The 16,760-nt window shown below is 36.4% G+C and overlaps 1 protein-coding gene across 1 annotated transcript in view; it reads left to right on the top strand.

Annotated features, from left to right (window-relative positions):
- The window catches only part of Lrpprc (leucine-rich pentatricopeptide repeat containing), a 95,339-nt gene that overhangs the window by 65,241 nt on the left and 13,338 nt on the right, over positions 1-16,760 (top strand). The window contains exons 28-30 of the mRNA XM_013017979.1: positions 5,460-5,602; positions 5,723-5,831; positions 9,851-9,974. Coding sequence (XP_012873433.1) covers positions 5,460-5,602; positions 5,723-5,831; positions 9,851-9,974 — 376 coding nt within the window. The remainder of the gene's footprint in view (positions 1-5,459; positions 5,603-5,722; positions 5,832-9,850; positions 9,975-16,760) is intronic.

Below are 16,760 nucleotides of genomic sequence, written 5' to 3'. Positions count from 1 at the left end.
CCTCCTGGTACATGAAATTTATAGGAGGCTATTGGCTTGAGCCTAGCACCTTCTGCACCAGGACCAGTAGACCAAATCAGAATGTTGTTAAGTGGGGCTGGGAATGTGGCTTAGTGGTAGAGTGCTTGCCTAGCATGCATTAAACCCTCGTTTCAGTTCCTCAGGACCACGTAAAAAGAAAAAGCCAGAAGTGGTGCTGTGGCTCAAATGGTAAAGTACTAGCCTTGAGCAAAAGAAGCTCAGGGTCAGTGCCCAGGCCCTGAGTTCAAGCCCCTGGACTGGCAAAAAAAAAAAAAGTTATTCAGTTATTTTTCTGACTGTCTAAGAAATTAGGAGAACAATAATAACCAAATTCCAATCATGCCAGTTTTATCCTGCATGATGAAGTCTTGTCTGTTTTAACTTTTATAAGGAAAGTATCTTTGAAATAATCACTCTGATGTTTCGTTCTTTTCTTTAGAAAATAGCCCTTTTCTGCCTCTGATTAGCTAATTGGTACACTCATTCTGTTTTATACAATGAAGTGTTACCTGATTCGATTTTAGTAAATAAAAGCCAATTCAGATCTTTAAGCTAAGTCAAAAAAGAAAAGAAACTCTTCTCATCAGAACCACTGCATTTAATAGGACTTTTTGAGGTGAGACTATTTATCCTCTTCTTGTGTAAATCCTGAGGTAGATACATTAATAATTATAGTTTTTTAAATAGGTAACTGTCAACACATTCACTTATATAGATCTTTTTGTAGAAAGGTGCATGTTATATACACTCATTCCTAAACAATTTCTTTAATATATTTTTTACTTATTTCTATTTTAGAAACTTTTTTCTATTTAATCACCTGTAAATAACTAATACACTGAATGGATAATCTAGAATTTATTCAATTCTGTTTACTAAAAGCATGTGAATAGATTTTAGTTTTCCATATTATAAAACAAAACTATGTTATTCATCTTTATATTAAAATCTTCCTTCACACCTAATTGTTTCTCAATTTGTTTCATACTATGTGTATTAGATTAAAGAATGATTAAAATATCTGAGTGTATAGAATTAAAAGCTCTATCTGGACCTGTAGCTCAGCATTAAAGCACCTGCCTAGCAAGTGAAAAGCCAAGTTCAAACCCCAGTACCTTTCATTGTGACAGTTTTACAAAATTAAACTCCTAGAACTCCTATAGCTTTACATGAATGAGATAAAGAATATCCTATTGTACCCAAATAACAGTATTATTACCTTATAAAACATTTTCTTGGAAGTGGTGCTATAGCTCAAGTGGTAGAGCACTAGCCTGGAGCTGAATTGCTGAGGGACAGCGTTCAGGCCTAGAGTTCAAGCCCCACGACCAACAAAAACAACAACAAAAATGAAAATGTTTTCTTCTGTTCTATGCTTTTCAGTTTTTCCTTTACATATACAAATTAAAAGTTTATTCTTTGTATCAGAAATAATACTGACTAACATTTTTCCTTTTGAATTAAAAAATAGTTTTAGTCACTGTTTTTTGTTTTTTTTTGGGGGGGGTCCGGTTGTGAGGCCTGAACTCTGGGCCTGGGTGCTGTCCCTCAGCTCTTCAGCTCAAGGCTAGCACTCTACCACTTAAGCCACAGTGCCACTTCCGGCTTTTTTGTTTTTGTTTTTTTTGGGTCCGGTCGTGGGGCCTGAACTCTGGGCCTGGGCGCTGTCCCTCAGCTCTTCAGTTCAAGGCTAGGGCTCTACCACTTGAGCCACAGCATCACTTCCGGCTTTTTTCTTATGTGGTGCTGAGGAATCGAACCCAGGGCCTCAAGCATTACAAGGCAAGCGCTCTACCACTGAGCCACCTTCCCAGCCCCATTGGCTTTTTTCTTTTTGCTTATGTGGTGCTGAGGAATCGAACCCATGGCCTCAGGCATGCAAGGCAAGCGCTCTACCACTGAGCCACCTTCACAGCCCTAGTCACTGTTTTTGATATTCAAAGTATCCCATCTTTGTCCAATTCTGCGTCATCTGACATACTCCTTTAGTCTTTTGTTGCACCATGTTTTCAGAAAAAAGACAGTCCAGGCTTATAATGCATAATTCCAGTCCTAGACCTGGAACTCATATTTTATAGAGGAATACTATTAGAGCACTGTAACAGATGAGTGACAAATGGGGAATTTGGATGTAGCTACATTATATTAGTAATGTACAACAACTGTCAGCCTTACAATTGTAACCTTGGACTAGAAATTTTGAGATCCTACTTTAATATTAACAGAGAAAAAGCATGAAATGCCAACTTTTGCATCTTTGTCTAGCACACTAATTTAGCACCACAGTTAAGTCTGTTCTTGCAAACTAGTGTTAGAATCATTAGTTGTATAGCTCAAAGTTCTCAGAGGTCATTTAAAACAGTTCATCCTCTTCTTTAAAGGGAACTATGAGATCCAGGAAAGCAATGTAATTATAGAGCCATGGTGTCCATTCTCTAGACCCCACCCAGGTTTGTGGTTGTCTCAGTTTTTTAATAACAAGCACAATCATTGTGTTCTCAGTAAAGGGATATTGAAGCCAGAGAGATTATTACAGAAGGAAGAGCCTTTCTGCGCCTTTGTAAGATTTTATACATTAGATTCACTGGATTTGATTGCCTCAAATTTTTTTTTTTATTTTTTGTGATCTATAGCCATCCCCATGAAATTATTTTTCCCTTGGAAAAAAATTTACTGAGTTGTTCCATGTTGGATTGAATCCCGTCTGTATTTTGAAATACTTTCCTTTTACATGTTGCTAGTCAAAGTGGAAGCTGTAAAAGGCGAAAGATTTATACGATCTGAAGAGTTGGGCTGGGAAGGTGGCTCAGTGGTAGAGCGCTCGCCTTGCATGCCTGAGGCCCTGGGTTCGATTCCTCAGCACCACATAAGCAAAGAGAAAAATGCCGGAAGTGGCGCTGTGGCTCAAGTGGTAGAGTGCTAGCCTTGAGCTGAAGAGCTGAGGGACAGCACCCAGGCCCAGAGTTCAGGCCCCACGACCGGACCCCCAAAAAAAAGCAAAAGAAAAAAAAGTGGAAGCTGTTTTTTAATTCTTCTTCTTTCCTGGTTGTAGGCCTTGAACTCTGTCCCCTCAGCTCTTCAGCTCTAACACTTGAGCACCACTTCCAATTTTTGGTGGGTTTTTGGAGACAAGAATCGCATGAGGTGACTCAGTGGTAGAGTGCTTGCCTAGCATGCATGAGGCCCTGGGTTTGATTCCTCAGCACCTCATAAGTGAGAAAGCCAGATGTGGTACTGTGGCTCAGGTGGTAGAGCTCTAGCCTTGAGTTGAAGAGCTATATAATTTTATGGGTTTTTTTTTAAATTAAAATATTAAGCAGAAGAGTTACAGTTACATAAGTCAGGCAAAGAGAACATTTCCTTTTGGCCAATGTGACCCCTTCCCTCACTCTCTCCCAGTGTTTTTCCTCCAGTCCCAACCATGGGACTAGTGAGTACCATGGGGTCTAGTGAGTACCATTGCTGCATTTGTTTACCCTTTGTCCTTCCATTTCATTTTTGTACCTCATTTTTTAAAATATAATTTTATGGTAAAGGTGATGTACAGAGGGATTATGGTAATGAATACATTTCCTACCGAACATTGTTACCCCCTCCCTCAGTTTATCCCACTTTCCTCCCCACTAATCCCCTCCATGTCGTAAAGTTCATTTCCAACATAGTATCTTGTGAGTATCGCTGTTGCCTTAGTTCACCCTTTGTCACCATTTTATTTTATTTCCCTTCCCTAAATTAGATAAACGTATATACAAGACACGGGGTACCAAAATCAAAAACAGTGACAACAGGAGACAAACCAAAGGGAAAAAAAAAGAAAGAGAAAAGAAGTAACTTCACACATGTACCTCATTTTTTTTTAAAGAAGAAAATTGTCTTCTCAGAACTCTTAAAATTGTTTGGGATAGTTTTTCTAGCTTAAAAATTAATGCCCTCTAACAGCACCTCACCAGCTCTGGAAACCTTCCTTGACTTTCCATTTTGGCAGCCAGCAAGAATGCTCCACTTTTGGTCCTTCTGTAGAAATAAGATTCTTGAGCTAGAAGTTCTTTTTTAAAATGTTTTATAGGGCTACATGTTTGAAATGCTTGAATTTTTTTTGGTTATATGAGAACATTTTTTTTTTTTTTTTTGGTCAGTCGTGGGGCTTGAACTCTGGGCCTGGGTGCTGTCCCTCAGCTCTTCAGCTCAAGCGCTCTACCACTTGAGCTACAGTGCCACTTCCGGTTTTCTGGTGGTTTATTGGAGATAGGAGTCTCACGGTCTCTCCTGCCTGGGCTGGCTTTGAGCCGCGATCCTCAGATCTCAGCCTCCTGAGTAGCTAGGATTACAGGCATGAGCCACCAGTGCCCGGCTATATGAGAACATTTTAAATATAAATAAATAAAAAGCACAGTTACCTAATGATTGTAAACGTAAAGTTTTATGTGGGTCTGATTGACTTTATTATCAAAGTATGTATAAAATCACTCTGAACTTGGGTTCGTTTCTAGTATTTGGGCCTCCTTTTCAATATGTTATATGTGAAAATGTAGCTTGTAATCTTTTACTTTATTTGCTTATATCTGATTGTAAGTTTCACTTTGTTCTTTGAAGCCATTAGCTTAAAAAGACCGGGGTTTTGGCTTTGTGGAAAACATCTAGGAAAATTCCATTTGTTTCAGTGTCTTAGTATTTTTTTCCTATAAAATGAAGAACAAATGTATTTGTATTTTCTGTAATATTTATTCAGAGGCATTCTCTTCCCTACCTAGAGTGAGACCCTATAAAATGGAAATATTCTTTCTGTGTTGCTTTTGCCATTTGTGAAGGTTGGGTCACCAAAGAAGGATTTAGGGTTTTCAGATATGAAGGAATTTGCCTTTTTTTCTTCCTGATAGATTCATGTGTGTGTACACACACACTCCTTATATACTTAGTGAAAAAGAATTCTCTTAAGGTAAAAAATCTTAAGACAGTATAACTATCACATAGTCAAGAGATAGCTTAAGGCAGCAGAACAAATAATAATTTATCTACTGAGCTAAATGAAAAGCATTTTTGGAGAAAAATTATACAACATAACACCTTCAGTCATTGAAGACCCACAGCAGCACACCTGTATTAATCATTCAAACACTAAAGAGCATAGTTGAATTATCCCTCATTCTGGTTTTGATTTTGACATTGGAAAATGTCTGAGTTACTTTAAAAATAGGAATTTTTGTGATTACATTTTAACAAAGTTTCTATGACTTATAAATGGCTAGTAGCCCTCCAGAAAAGTCTAGAAAGGTATACAGAAAAACATGTCACCATGGTGTGGCAGACATTTCAGCTCTTCTCTCTAAAGTCAGCATCTGGGATAATGCTTTCCTCAACATCAAATAAGAAAACATTGTACATGTTTTCCTGATTATTTTTAGTATCTTCATTAATTTCTGTTTAATTAAATTCTACAGAAATAAATGGTGACTGGCAAAGAGCTGATGCTGTCTGGAATAAAATGCAAGAAGAAAATGTTATTCCTCGTGAAAAGACATTAAGATTGCTGGCAGAAATCCTTAGAAACAGTAATCAAGAAGTTCCATTTGATGTTCCTGAGGTAACTCTTTTTTTTTTAAGTGTAACTAGTGTTGTCTTAAGTCCTACATCATCCCACATTTATGCTGAAGAGATCATGTATTTGCCAGTTTTTGTTTAATTGAATAATTTTGTTTTAAAGTTGTGGTATGAAGATGAGAAACAAAAGCTGAGTTCTTCATCACCATCACCTGTTGGAGCTAATATTGAGAAAGATGTGTTGAAAGCCTGTCATTCTAGGAGAAACAAAGGTAAACATGCCCATAGTGTCTTGTTTCTAATGACAACATTGATCTAAGCCCAGGAAGCTATAGAAGTTCTATAATAAGAGGTTTAAGTTAAATTATATCTCTCTGTTCATTCATACTTTAACAAAAGCATCTTAGCACATTTAAGGAACAGCTGAGTGGTAGGTAATATTAAGGAATCATTCCTGTTTTTACCATCACACTTTGCCATTATAATAATGGCATGATGACTTACAAAATAATGTCCTTCAGTTTTGAGATCTCTGAAATATTTAGGGATAAAGAAATGTCAAGAGTTTATGTAATTTGTTTTTAAACACACAAAGAACAAAGGAAGCTAGGTGTCAATGGCTCATGCATGTAATTCTAGCTACTCAGGAAGATGAGATCTGAAGCTGGGCACTGGTGGCTCACACCTGTAATCCTAGCTACTCTGGAGGCTAAGATCTGAGGATCTCGGTTCAAAGCCAGCCCGGGCAGGAAAATCCATGAGAACTCTTATCTCCAGTAAACCACTAGAAAGCCAGAAGTGGCACTGTGGCTCAAGCGGTAGAGTGCTCGTCTTGAGCTGAAAAGCGCAAGGACAGCGCCCAAGCCCAGAGTTCAAGCCCCACAACCAACAACAACAACAACAAAAAAGATGAGATCTGAGGAACATGGTTTTAAGTCAGCCCAAGCCGGAACGTTCTGTGAGACTCTTATCTCTGATTAACTACCAGAAAACTGGAAGTGGCACTGTGATTCAAAGTGGTAGAGCACTAGCCTTGAGCCCAAAAGATCAGGGACAGTGCCTAGGCCTGAATTCAAGCCCAAATACCAACAAAAAAAGAAAAGAAGCAAATCTGATAGATGAGTGTGGTGGAATGCGCCTTTGATCCTAGCTATGGAAGGTTGAGATCGGAGAATCATGACTCCAAGCCAACCCTGAGGAAAAAGTTTGTAAAATTCTCTCTCAAAATAGGACCTTAATTATCAGACTAGTATATGTCAAAGTGGCCAAGATATAATTCCAAAGTTAGAGTTCTTTTCTTGCTTTAATCCCCTTTCTCTAATGTTCCTATAGAAATATCTACCTCTGCCTACTTTAAAGTTTTTATGACTATCTGACATGAGTTGGAAAAATTCTACAAATGATATATTTTTCTTGTTAATTTCTTCCCTTAGACATAGTGACATTTGGACTCCATATAGTAGAAATAAGTCAACATAAGGGTTTATATAATGTTTTAATTTTCTGACTTAACTAAGGATTTTGTCTTGAAAAAAATGTATAAAATAAGAGAAAGCTAAAATCTCAGGTATATTTGGTCTGTACATCCTTGAGTCTTTTGTTTTTTGTCAGCTGAATATAAAACTATGGCCAATATTATAAAAGTAATCTGGTGATTTTTTTTAATCTTTCATTTGCTTTTGTGTGTGTCTCAGAATTCTAGTGCTTAACAAAATAGAAATGCTTTAAAAACTGTATGCTTATATTAGTATTTCTCTAACAGTTTTTAAAGGTTATATACCAAATACAAATCTACTATGAATGGGTTTGATACATTACAATGCTATTTTAAAAAATAAAAATAACTAATAGAGACAATAAACACAGTTACCACATTTTTAGTGAACAATATTATTTTCTAGGTATTTTGTTGCTTTTAAATATTCAGATCATAGAATATATTCTTATTCAGTAGCTGATGTAGTTGTTAAGTAGTATACAGCAATGACATTACATCTTGTTGCATTAGAAAAGAAAGCGTAGGGGATGGAGATGTTGTTCATTGGTAGTGCTTGCCTAACATCTACAGGTCATGGCTTTTATCCCCAGCAGCACAAAACAAACTCTTTAATTTAAAATATATAGATACAGATAAATACCTGTCTATAGATGTCTCTAGGTATGTATGTATTAATATGAAATGTTACGTTTATATGCCTACACATGCAAAATATGTGCTGATTGACAAGTTCTTTTGCAGTCATGTTATTATATAGTATGATTTTAAATTGTTTTGCGAAGCCATGATGAGACTTCAGTAAGTAGGCTGAAATTACGGAATAGCTTGATTTTCTCCCCCATTTCCCAAAGTAAAATATAGACTAAGTTAGGTATCTAATGATGAGAAATTAATAGCTAATAATAGAATTTCTTATTGCCTATCTGTGGGGTTTTTTATGTTTTACTTTGTGCCAACACCCTGGAACATACAGATGTTTACAAACAGCAGGCTGGCAGTGTACTTGGTAATTTCATGACTAACAGGGATTGTTGTTGGAAGGCTTGTTTAAAAGCTGAATAACAGCCAGAGCCATTAGCTCATGCCTATAATCCTGGCTACTTAGTAGGGTATGATCCAGAGAATCATGGTTTGAGACCATCCCTGGCAGCAGTCTGCAAAACTCCTCCAAAATAACCAGAAAGGGGCTGGGAAGGTGGCTCAGTGGTAGAGCGCATGGGTTCGATTCCTCAGCACCACATAAGCAAAAAGAAAAAAGCCAGAAGTGGCGCTGTGGCTCAAGTGGTAGAGCGCTAGCCTTGAGCTGAAGAGCTGAGGGACAGCGCCCAGGCCCAGAGTTCAGGCCCCATGGCCAGACCCAAAAAAAAACAAAAACAAAAAAAAACAAACTAAAATAACCAGAAAAAAAAGAACAGGGCTAGAGACTTGACTCAAGTAGTAGAGCTCTATTCTAGCAGGTAAGCATCCCAAGCACGCCCTGACTCTCATCCTGGCAAAATAAGAATCTGATTTGTACCACAGTTACAAAACCATAGTTAACTAAACTGTTTTCTTTATTAAATATAAATATTTTCATACTCTATAGTTGTGTTTCTTAAAATTGTATTACTATTACTACAGTATTATTATTGGTCTTCCTGAGGCTTGAACTCAGAGCTTATGCACTTTCCCTGAGCTTTTTTACTGGAGGCTACCATTCTACCACTTGAGCCACAACTCCTTTTTTTCACAGATCTTTTCCTACTGGGTCTGCTCCAAGCTATGATTCTCAGATCTCAACCTCCTCAGTAGCTAGAATTACAGATGTGAGCCACCAGCACCTGGCTGTAATTTGAAGGATAAATTAGTTTTTGACCTAGCCTTTCCAGGTTCATAGGAAAATAATGGATATTCCTAATGTCTACAAGAGCATGATCATTTTGTGATCACAATGCACAGAATGTTCTTCTAAACATTAATGTCAGGTCCACTATTAGTTAAATATTCTACATTTCTTATGTTTATACGAGGCCGTGCATGATAGTTCAGTTATGCTCTATCTCCATTGTGATGTGTTTATACACAGACAAGAGTGGATTGTAGTTTCAGTTGGCTGTTTATAGCCAAGTAATTTTATTTCAGAAAAGTAAGTGACTGAAAAGTGTAGTTACTTCTCTTTTGGTAACATCTTTTCATTCACTGACAGTTATTGTGAACAAGTGAAATAAAACTGTTAATCAGTCAAACAAATGTTGCCTAGTTTACTTGTTAGATACCTGTATATTTGAAAATTGTATGTTTTTGTATAAGTCCTGTCGTAGCCAAATAATTTGATCTCCTAATTTTAGAATTATAGGCTATATTCACTTTAATGCTATTGTGTTGAAATGTTAACCATTGTAACCACCCACTTATAGATTAAAGATAGCTTTAAAGTGAATCTTTTGCTCTCCTCAATCTAAATTATACCTTTGGCTTATTTGGACTTTAACATAGATTTGTGATATATTTTTAAACTGATGTAATCATTTGATAAAATCAAAAGAGCTGTTTCTCATTTTTATTGACACAAACATAATTTATCCACTTAAATATAAAAATTATTTTAAAAGAAACCCCAGGTACCATCTATTTTGATGAAATAATATTTTAAGAGTGCTATCATCTGCTTGATTGATCATTGTGAAATTGTAATAGTAGATGGATTTTTTTTAATCCAGAAATACTAGGGTTTTAAACTTTCATTTGCTTTTATTTTTTTCCATTTTTGCTTTTTCAGAATAATGCTGTCCCTTTGTATTTTTTTTCTCATAGATGCATATAATATTTTCCTGAGAGCACAAAAGCAAAATACTGTGTTTAGCAGTGAAACTTACGACACTCTTATAAAGTTTCTGTTGAAGGATAATTTTGTACAAGCAATGGAAGTGAAAGATTTGTAAGTAATATTTCATTTGTTAAACTTTACATTTAAAAAAAATTGGCTACTATTGAGTTTGTTGTTGTTTTGTGTATATGTGTGTTTTTTCTGTGTTGTAGTGGCAGTTGCTTGATTAGTCTCAACTAATAAAAATCAAATGAAAAGTTAATTTTATGGATTTTTTTAGCCTTTAAAATTTTTAACAGTGGGCATATATCAATCAAAATAATAGTATATTTTATTCATTTTATATGCACAATTTTAGATACCCGTGTATAGAAAATAATTTTTATTCTAGCTTTAATAAGGCAGCTTGATTCATGTACTTTTTGTGATAGGAACAGCTTGATAGAATGCAGACACCAAGGACTTTTAAGGCTTGGGAAAACTGCCTACCTCCGGGAGATTCCATTTTTTTCTTCCGTTTAATGAGTGCATAGTAACATGTCCATTAAAAACAATAAAAACCCTTTGTGTTGAGGGCTGGGAAGGTGGCTCGGTGGTAGAGTGCTTGCCTTGCATGCATGAGGGCCTGGGTTCGATTCCTCAGCACCACATAAACAAAAAAGAAAAAAGCCGTAAGTGGCGCTGTGGCTCAAGTGGTAGAGTGCTAGCCTTGAGCTGAAGAGCTGAGGGACAGGGCCCAGGCCCAGAGTTCAGGCCCTACGACCGGACCCAAAAAAAAAAAATCCTTGTGTTGAGAATGTGGCATAGTGGTAGAGTGCTTGCCTAGCATGCGTGAAGCCCTGGGTTTGATTCCTCAGTACCACATAAACAGAAAAAGCCATAAGTGGCTCTGTGGCTCAAGTGGTAGAATGCTAGCCTTGAGTGAAAAAGCTAAGAGACAGCACCCCCAAGCCCTGAATTTAAAAATCAGAATAGGCACAAAAAGCCTTTTGAGATACTGAAGGAAGTCTTGAGATAGAAAATGCATATGCCTTTGCTTTCTCCTTATTTTGTAGTTTTAGATTTTGGAGGTTTTCACCATGCTAATTAGGCTAACCCTTAAACTCATGATCCTCCTGCCTCAGCTTCTTTAAGTGCTATGAGTATATATGTATGCCCTCAGGCCAAAGCTTGGCTTTGGATTCTTTTTAATGTGGTGATTGTAGTTATTTTGACTCTTGGGCTAATCCCCAAAGATTCAAACTCTTTGCAGAAGTTTCCTATTGTTATTTTATTTATCTAGCTCTGTCTGCTTTTTTGGAAACTTGAGTTATTATTAACCAAAAAGGAAGAGAATATACACATTCCTTGCTTGATCAGTCAACAATTTGTTTTCAGTGGAAAAGGTCAGCCTTTCCTAATGTGAATTCTAAGATAAATACTCTCAGCTGATTTTTGGCCTGATTTGTTTTTTCCCCAATTTAACAAAGCACTTTATGAATATAATGCACCTTGATTAGTTTTACCCCTCTGAAAATATTTTTGTCACAGTACTTTTAGAATATTAATATCTTTTCAAAAAATTAATATCTTGGATCAAGTCACTAGAAAATATTAGTGTTAAATATATTACTCATCTGATCCATACTTACTAGTATTCTAGTTAGAATGTTTCAAAAATATGTTTCTATATACTCTAAATTAGTGACCTGGACAGTTTTACATTGAGCAGTATTCTGATATATGTAACCAGTGGAGTTAAGGGTAAGAATTACTTTTTTTAAAAATTACTAGTTCAGAAAATTATTGTGAAGCTCTTCCTTAATAATCAATTCTAAAGTGGGAGGAAAAATGTAGACTTGCTTTGAAAATTTGCATGATTAAATGAGAAAGAATAAGGAGGAAACTTAAAACCATTTAGTCCTAAAGGTTGGTCCCAAAAATATTCAAAATTTTTTTACATTTTTAATATATTTTTAATGTAAAGATAATGTACAGAGGGGTTACAGTTACATGAGTAAGGTAATGAGTACATTTCCTATTGAGCATTGTTACCCCCTCCTTTTTTTCCCCCTACATCCCTTTCTTCCCACCTCTCCAACTCCCCTCCCCCCACCCAAAGTGGTAAAGTTCATTTTCAACATAGTGTCTTGTATATCTCATTGTTACAGTGAGTCAACCTGTATCCTTATTTTCAGTATTCCCCAAATTAGAAAAATGTATATACAAGATGCAAAGCACGGGAATCAAATACAGTGAAAACAGGGGTTCTACTATGGGGAAGAACATACAAAAGAACCAAAAAATCACATAGTACATTGTAAATACATTAAAAACAACAGCAACAAAGATAAAACTTCTTGTTTCCCTATCTTGGGGTTCATTTCACTTAGCATCATCTTATATGGTTATTTGTACATAGCTTTTGACCTTTTCTGCTTGTTCTGGACATATATTAGTTATTGCAAATAAGGGAAACCATGGGACCTATGTTTCTTTGGGCCTGGCTTACTTCACTTAATATTTTTTCCAAGTCTTTCCCCTAGCTTACTTCACTTAATATTTTTTCCAAGTCTTTCCATTTCCTAACAAATGAGGTGGTATCATTCTTTCTGATGAAGGCATAGAATTCACACACACACACACACACACACACATATATATATATATATACATATATATATATATAATGTGATAAATATATGTCACATTTTCTTGATCTAGTGATCTGCTGAGGGGCATCTGGGTTGGTTCCATTGAAATATTTCTTTAAAGCACTGATTAGAATGTCTTCACAATTATGGTTTTGTTCTATCACAGTGGATCTTTATGGCAAAATGAAAGGTTCTGATGCAGTTGAATGGGTAGGATGTGGAATGTATACTAAGCATCCCAGGTGATTAAAGAATTATGTCTCAGATTATGATTATTCATATACCTTTAGTGGTGAACTGTGGTAACATGTCACAAATATTATAGAGCATACTAAAAAAAAAACCAAAATGTTTGTAAGATGAGCTTAGAAATTGAAGGCAGTGTTATTAGGCAGCGCACATACCTCTCATTGAAGGCCACCAACCACATATAGTTCTCAAATTTCAGTTGCAGTTTACCTAAGGGTCATGAAATTTATTTTATTCATGAAATTTATTGAGTGGGACAAAGGCAGATGAACAGTAAACAGAGTGTGTGTGTGCGTGTGCGTGTGCGTGCACGCGCGCACGCGCAAGAGGAAAAGAGAACACTAATCTCCCCTCTTAGCCATTTTAAGTATATAATACAGTATGTTGACTTATAGGTCTGTACACTGTATAGGATTCTAGGACTTAACATGCATAACAAAATTTGTACTGTTGGTATACATTATCTCCCCATTTTTTCCCTTCCCAACCCCTGCTAAACACCATTCTACTCTGATGTTACTTATGAGACTTTCTATATACTTATAGCACACATTTACACCTCCCACCAGGTTTACTCTGCCTTTCTATGTATCTGAGTGTGTCCAATTAATGTGAAATTCAATGCCGTGAATCAGCCTGGGGATTGGATACTTGTTTCCATTGAAACAATCATAATTTGTATCTAACTACATAGAATTTTAGATTGGGTTAAATCTGTTCTGGATATTTTTTAAAAATAACCTTGGACTGGGAATTCAGAAGTGGAAGTTCAAGTTCTAATTAGCAACTGTTAAGTAATTTCTCTGGATTCATTTCCTACTTCCTTGCCAATACTAGACTAGGGCATATTCTCCCCTACCATCCAGCTCTGTATCAGCGATCAAAGTAAAAAAGAATTGTTGAGGCGGGGAATGTGGGTTAATGATAGAGTGCTTGCATAGCATGCATGAAGCTCTGGGTTTGATTCTTTAGTATCACATACACAGAAAAGGCCAGAAGTGGTGCTGTGGTATAAGTGGTAGAGTGCTAGCCTTGAGCAAAAGAAGCTCAGGGACAGCGCGTGCGCACCCGTGCACACACACACACACAGAATTGTTAACCTTTTTTTTTTTATAAGCAACTATTTGTAATAGGGTGACCATGTCCCATAACAGGGACAAAACTTCTTGTACTAATTATTCTGGCAGTTCTATCTCCATGAATAGCAATGTGTTGTTATAATTATCTGTATAATGCTGCTTAGTTCAATCTTAAAAACAGTGAATTTCCCATATACTGAAAAATAGTATCTTTGTTGTTCTACTGTCTCTGGAATATTGTAAGATACATCTGACTTATAATAATTTTTATTAACAATTTTGTTTAACTTGTCAACAAGTCATGAAAACCTCAAAAGTAATAGTTGACAGTTCTCTTGACCCCCCAAAAAAATTGTTGCTATATTTTGAGCAGAATTTCAAAATGTAGCTCACAGTGGCCTTGGCCTTTCTGAGTAGCCCCCAGCCCTGCTTCCACCACTGCGTGTTGTATTTACAGTCATGTGCTATCCCATGGCTGGAACATTTTCAAGAGGACAACTTCCTTTTTTAGTTTCCTGTGTTATAAAGTAAGAATTTACTTGTAAAGAATTGCTTCAGAAGAGACATTGCTTATTCAAAGATTAAGGGATATAAATTATTATAATAAATCTCTGGTATCACTAAGTGGTATTCTCAGGTGATTTGAGGGTCATTTTTTTCTTGTCTTTAGTAACTTCCTGTCCTTAGTAGCATCCTGTGTTTTTCTGTCATTTATATAAGTCTAAGTGTATCACTTACAGATTTTTTTAAATTTATGGCCAGTTCTTTTTAATCCAAAGTAATAATAAATTACAAACATTGACTAATGGCCTATGCTCTTGTTATATAAGCACATCCATAATCTACACATTACTCTGAAATGGCTAATGTGGAACTTTCCCTGTAATACTGTCATGTTTGGTTAACATGTTAATTTTTGCAATTGATTGTAAGTTACAACATGATACCTTTTTTTTGGGGGGGGGGTCGGGTCATGGGGCCTAAACTCTGAGCCTGGGTGCTGTCCCTCAGCTCTTCAGCTGAAGGCTAGAGCTCTACCACTTGAGCCACAGCACCACTTCTGGCTTTTTTCTTTTTGCTTATGTAGTGCTGAGGAATCGAACCCAGGGCCTCATGTATGGCAAGCACTCTACCACTGAGCCACCTTCCCAGCCCAACGTGATACCTTTTTTACCATCAGTTTTTTCTTTTAAAATTTGGTAGTTTGGGGGTCTGGGAAGGTGGCTCAGTGGTAGAGTGCTTGCCTTGCATGCCTGAGGCCCTGGGTTAGATTCCTCAGCACCACATAAGCAGAAAAAAAAAAAAAGTTGCAAGTAGCACTGTGGGTCAAGTGGTAGAGCGCTAGCCTTGAGCTGAAGAACTGAGGGACAGTGCCCAGGCCCAGAGTTCAAGCCCCACAACCGGGCCCTCCAAAAAAAAAATTGGTAGTTTAAAAGTGAAACTATATGCAGCTATGATCTAGTAGCTGCCAGCTTTACATTGCTGTTTAAATTGTTTCAAATTAGATATAATTAGATTATGTTATTGCTGTTCTCTTTCACAATAACCATATAGCTACACATAACTAATGGCTAGCTCTGTTAGATATCACAGATAAAGAATATTCCTTTGGCATAGAAAGTTTGGTTTGATGGCTTTGGAAAAAGTTAAAATTAGGAGTCAAAATAAATTTATTGTCTTGCATGAATGATTCCACCATAAGGATCGCTATCAGTAAGTTGTATTGCCAGTTTGAAACATTTTTGTTGTGAATGGTCAAGTTTAAGCATATATTACATAATAGCTGTCGAGTTTTTTCTTTTTGATAACTATGTCAAGGTAGTTTGTAATGAGTAGGCAGCTTCTTAAGGTTGGAAGAGATTATCAGAAAAGAATGTTGTGTTTTGAGATTTTTTTCAAAAGGTTTGTAGTTTACACTTGTATAGTAAGAAATTTCTTACCCCATTGTTTTAAAATTCTAGGTAATATTTTGACATGTATTAATAGTTCTAATTTTTACTTAAACTGTGCTGCAGATTGAAAAAGCAAATACTTTATTTTAAGCAATTTATAGTCTCGTGTATGAGTTGTTGACTTAAGAGCTTTGACAGATGGGACAAAGAAAAAGTCGAACTGAGCAGTGGTTGCTTTGGCAGGATTTAGAGGATTGATACAGGAGGGGGATAAGAAAATCCTGCATCGTGGGACTGCAAGAGGCTGAAAGTGACTGAGAGGCTGGGCACATCCATCATCACGCTTTTAGAGGATTATTTGAGAATAACTCAGCAGTGGCCCTGCTCCTTTTGCAGTCTGCTCAGTTTATGGGTTCATGCTGGCAAGCCGTGTCCGGGTTGGCACTGACGTTACCACTGAGCGCTGTAAGGCAATGGCAGCACTTGATTTTGCTCCTCGTGACCTGTGGGGATTTCCTAACTAGTTTCACTGACAGAGATGTCTACAATAGAGCAAAGAAATCATTCCAGTTAGATTTTTAGGAGTTTGTTTTTAATCATGTAGGTTTTAGTGTCAAGTAGCAGTTTTTTGCTCTTAAGTTTTAAGAAGTTGAGGGATATGTTTTAAATTTAAGGCTAGGACAAAAGTGTTAGGTGAAAATTTTAAATCAGTGTAACAACAGTTTTGGTTCTGCAGTGTGCATAAAAGCTTTAAGAACTGTATGTATCTAGATGACAGAAATTTGAAAATTAATCAACCAAATAATATGGTGTTGGTTAGTAATATGCATTAGTTTATATTTAAAATACACAGTGCTGAAAATAAATGTTCATTTTTGTTGCTAGAAGAATAGTTTTACATTTTATAATTATGGTGAATGTAGAAAAAAGAGGAAAAAGTATCCAGCTTCGGATACAGCTGAACAATGCAGGGCATGCAGTTATTTTAGTCATCTAATATGTCAGCATTCAAGAATCTGAACCGATTGTTTAAAAAAAATCTTG

The sequence above is a fragment of the Dipodomys ordii genome, unplaced genomic scaffold (genome assembly GCF_000151885.1).
Source record: "Dipodomys ordii isolate 6190 unplaced genomic scaffold, Dord_2.0 Scaffold37, whole genome shotgun sequence".
Lineage (NCBI taxonomy): Eukaryota > Metazoa > Chordata > Mammalia > Rodentia > Heteromyidae > Dipodomys > Dipodomys ordii.
This window is presented reverse-complemented; position numbering and strand designations above follow the sequence as displayed.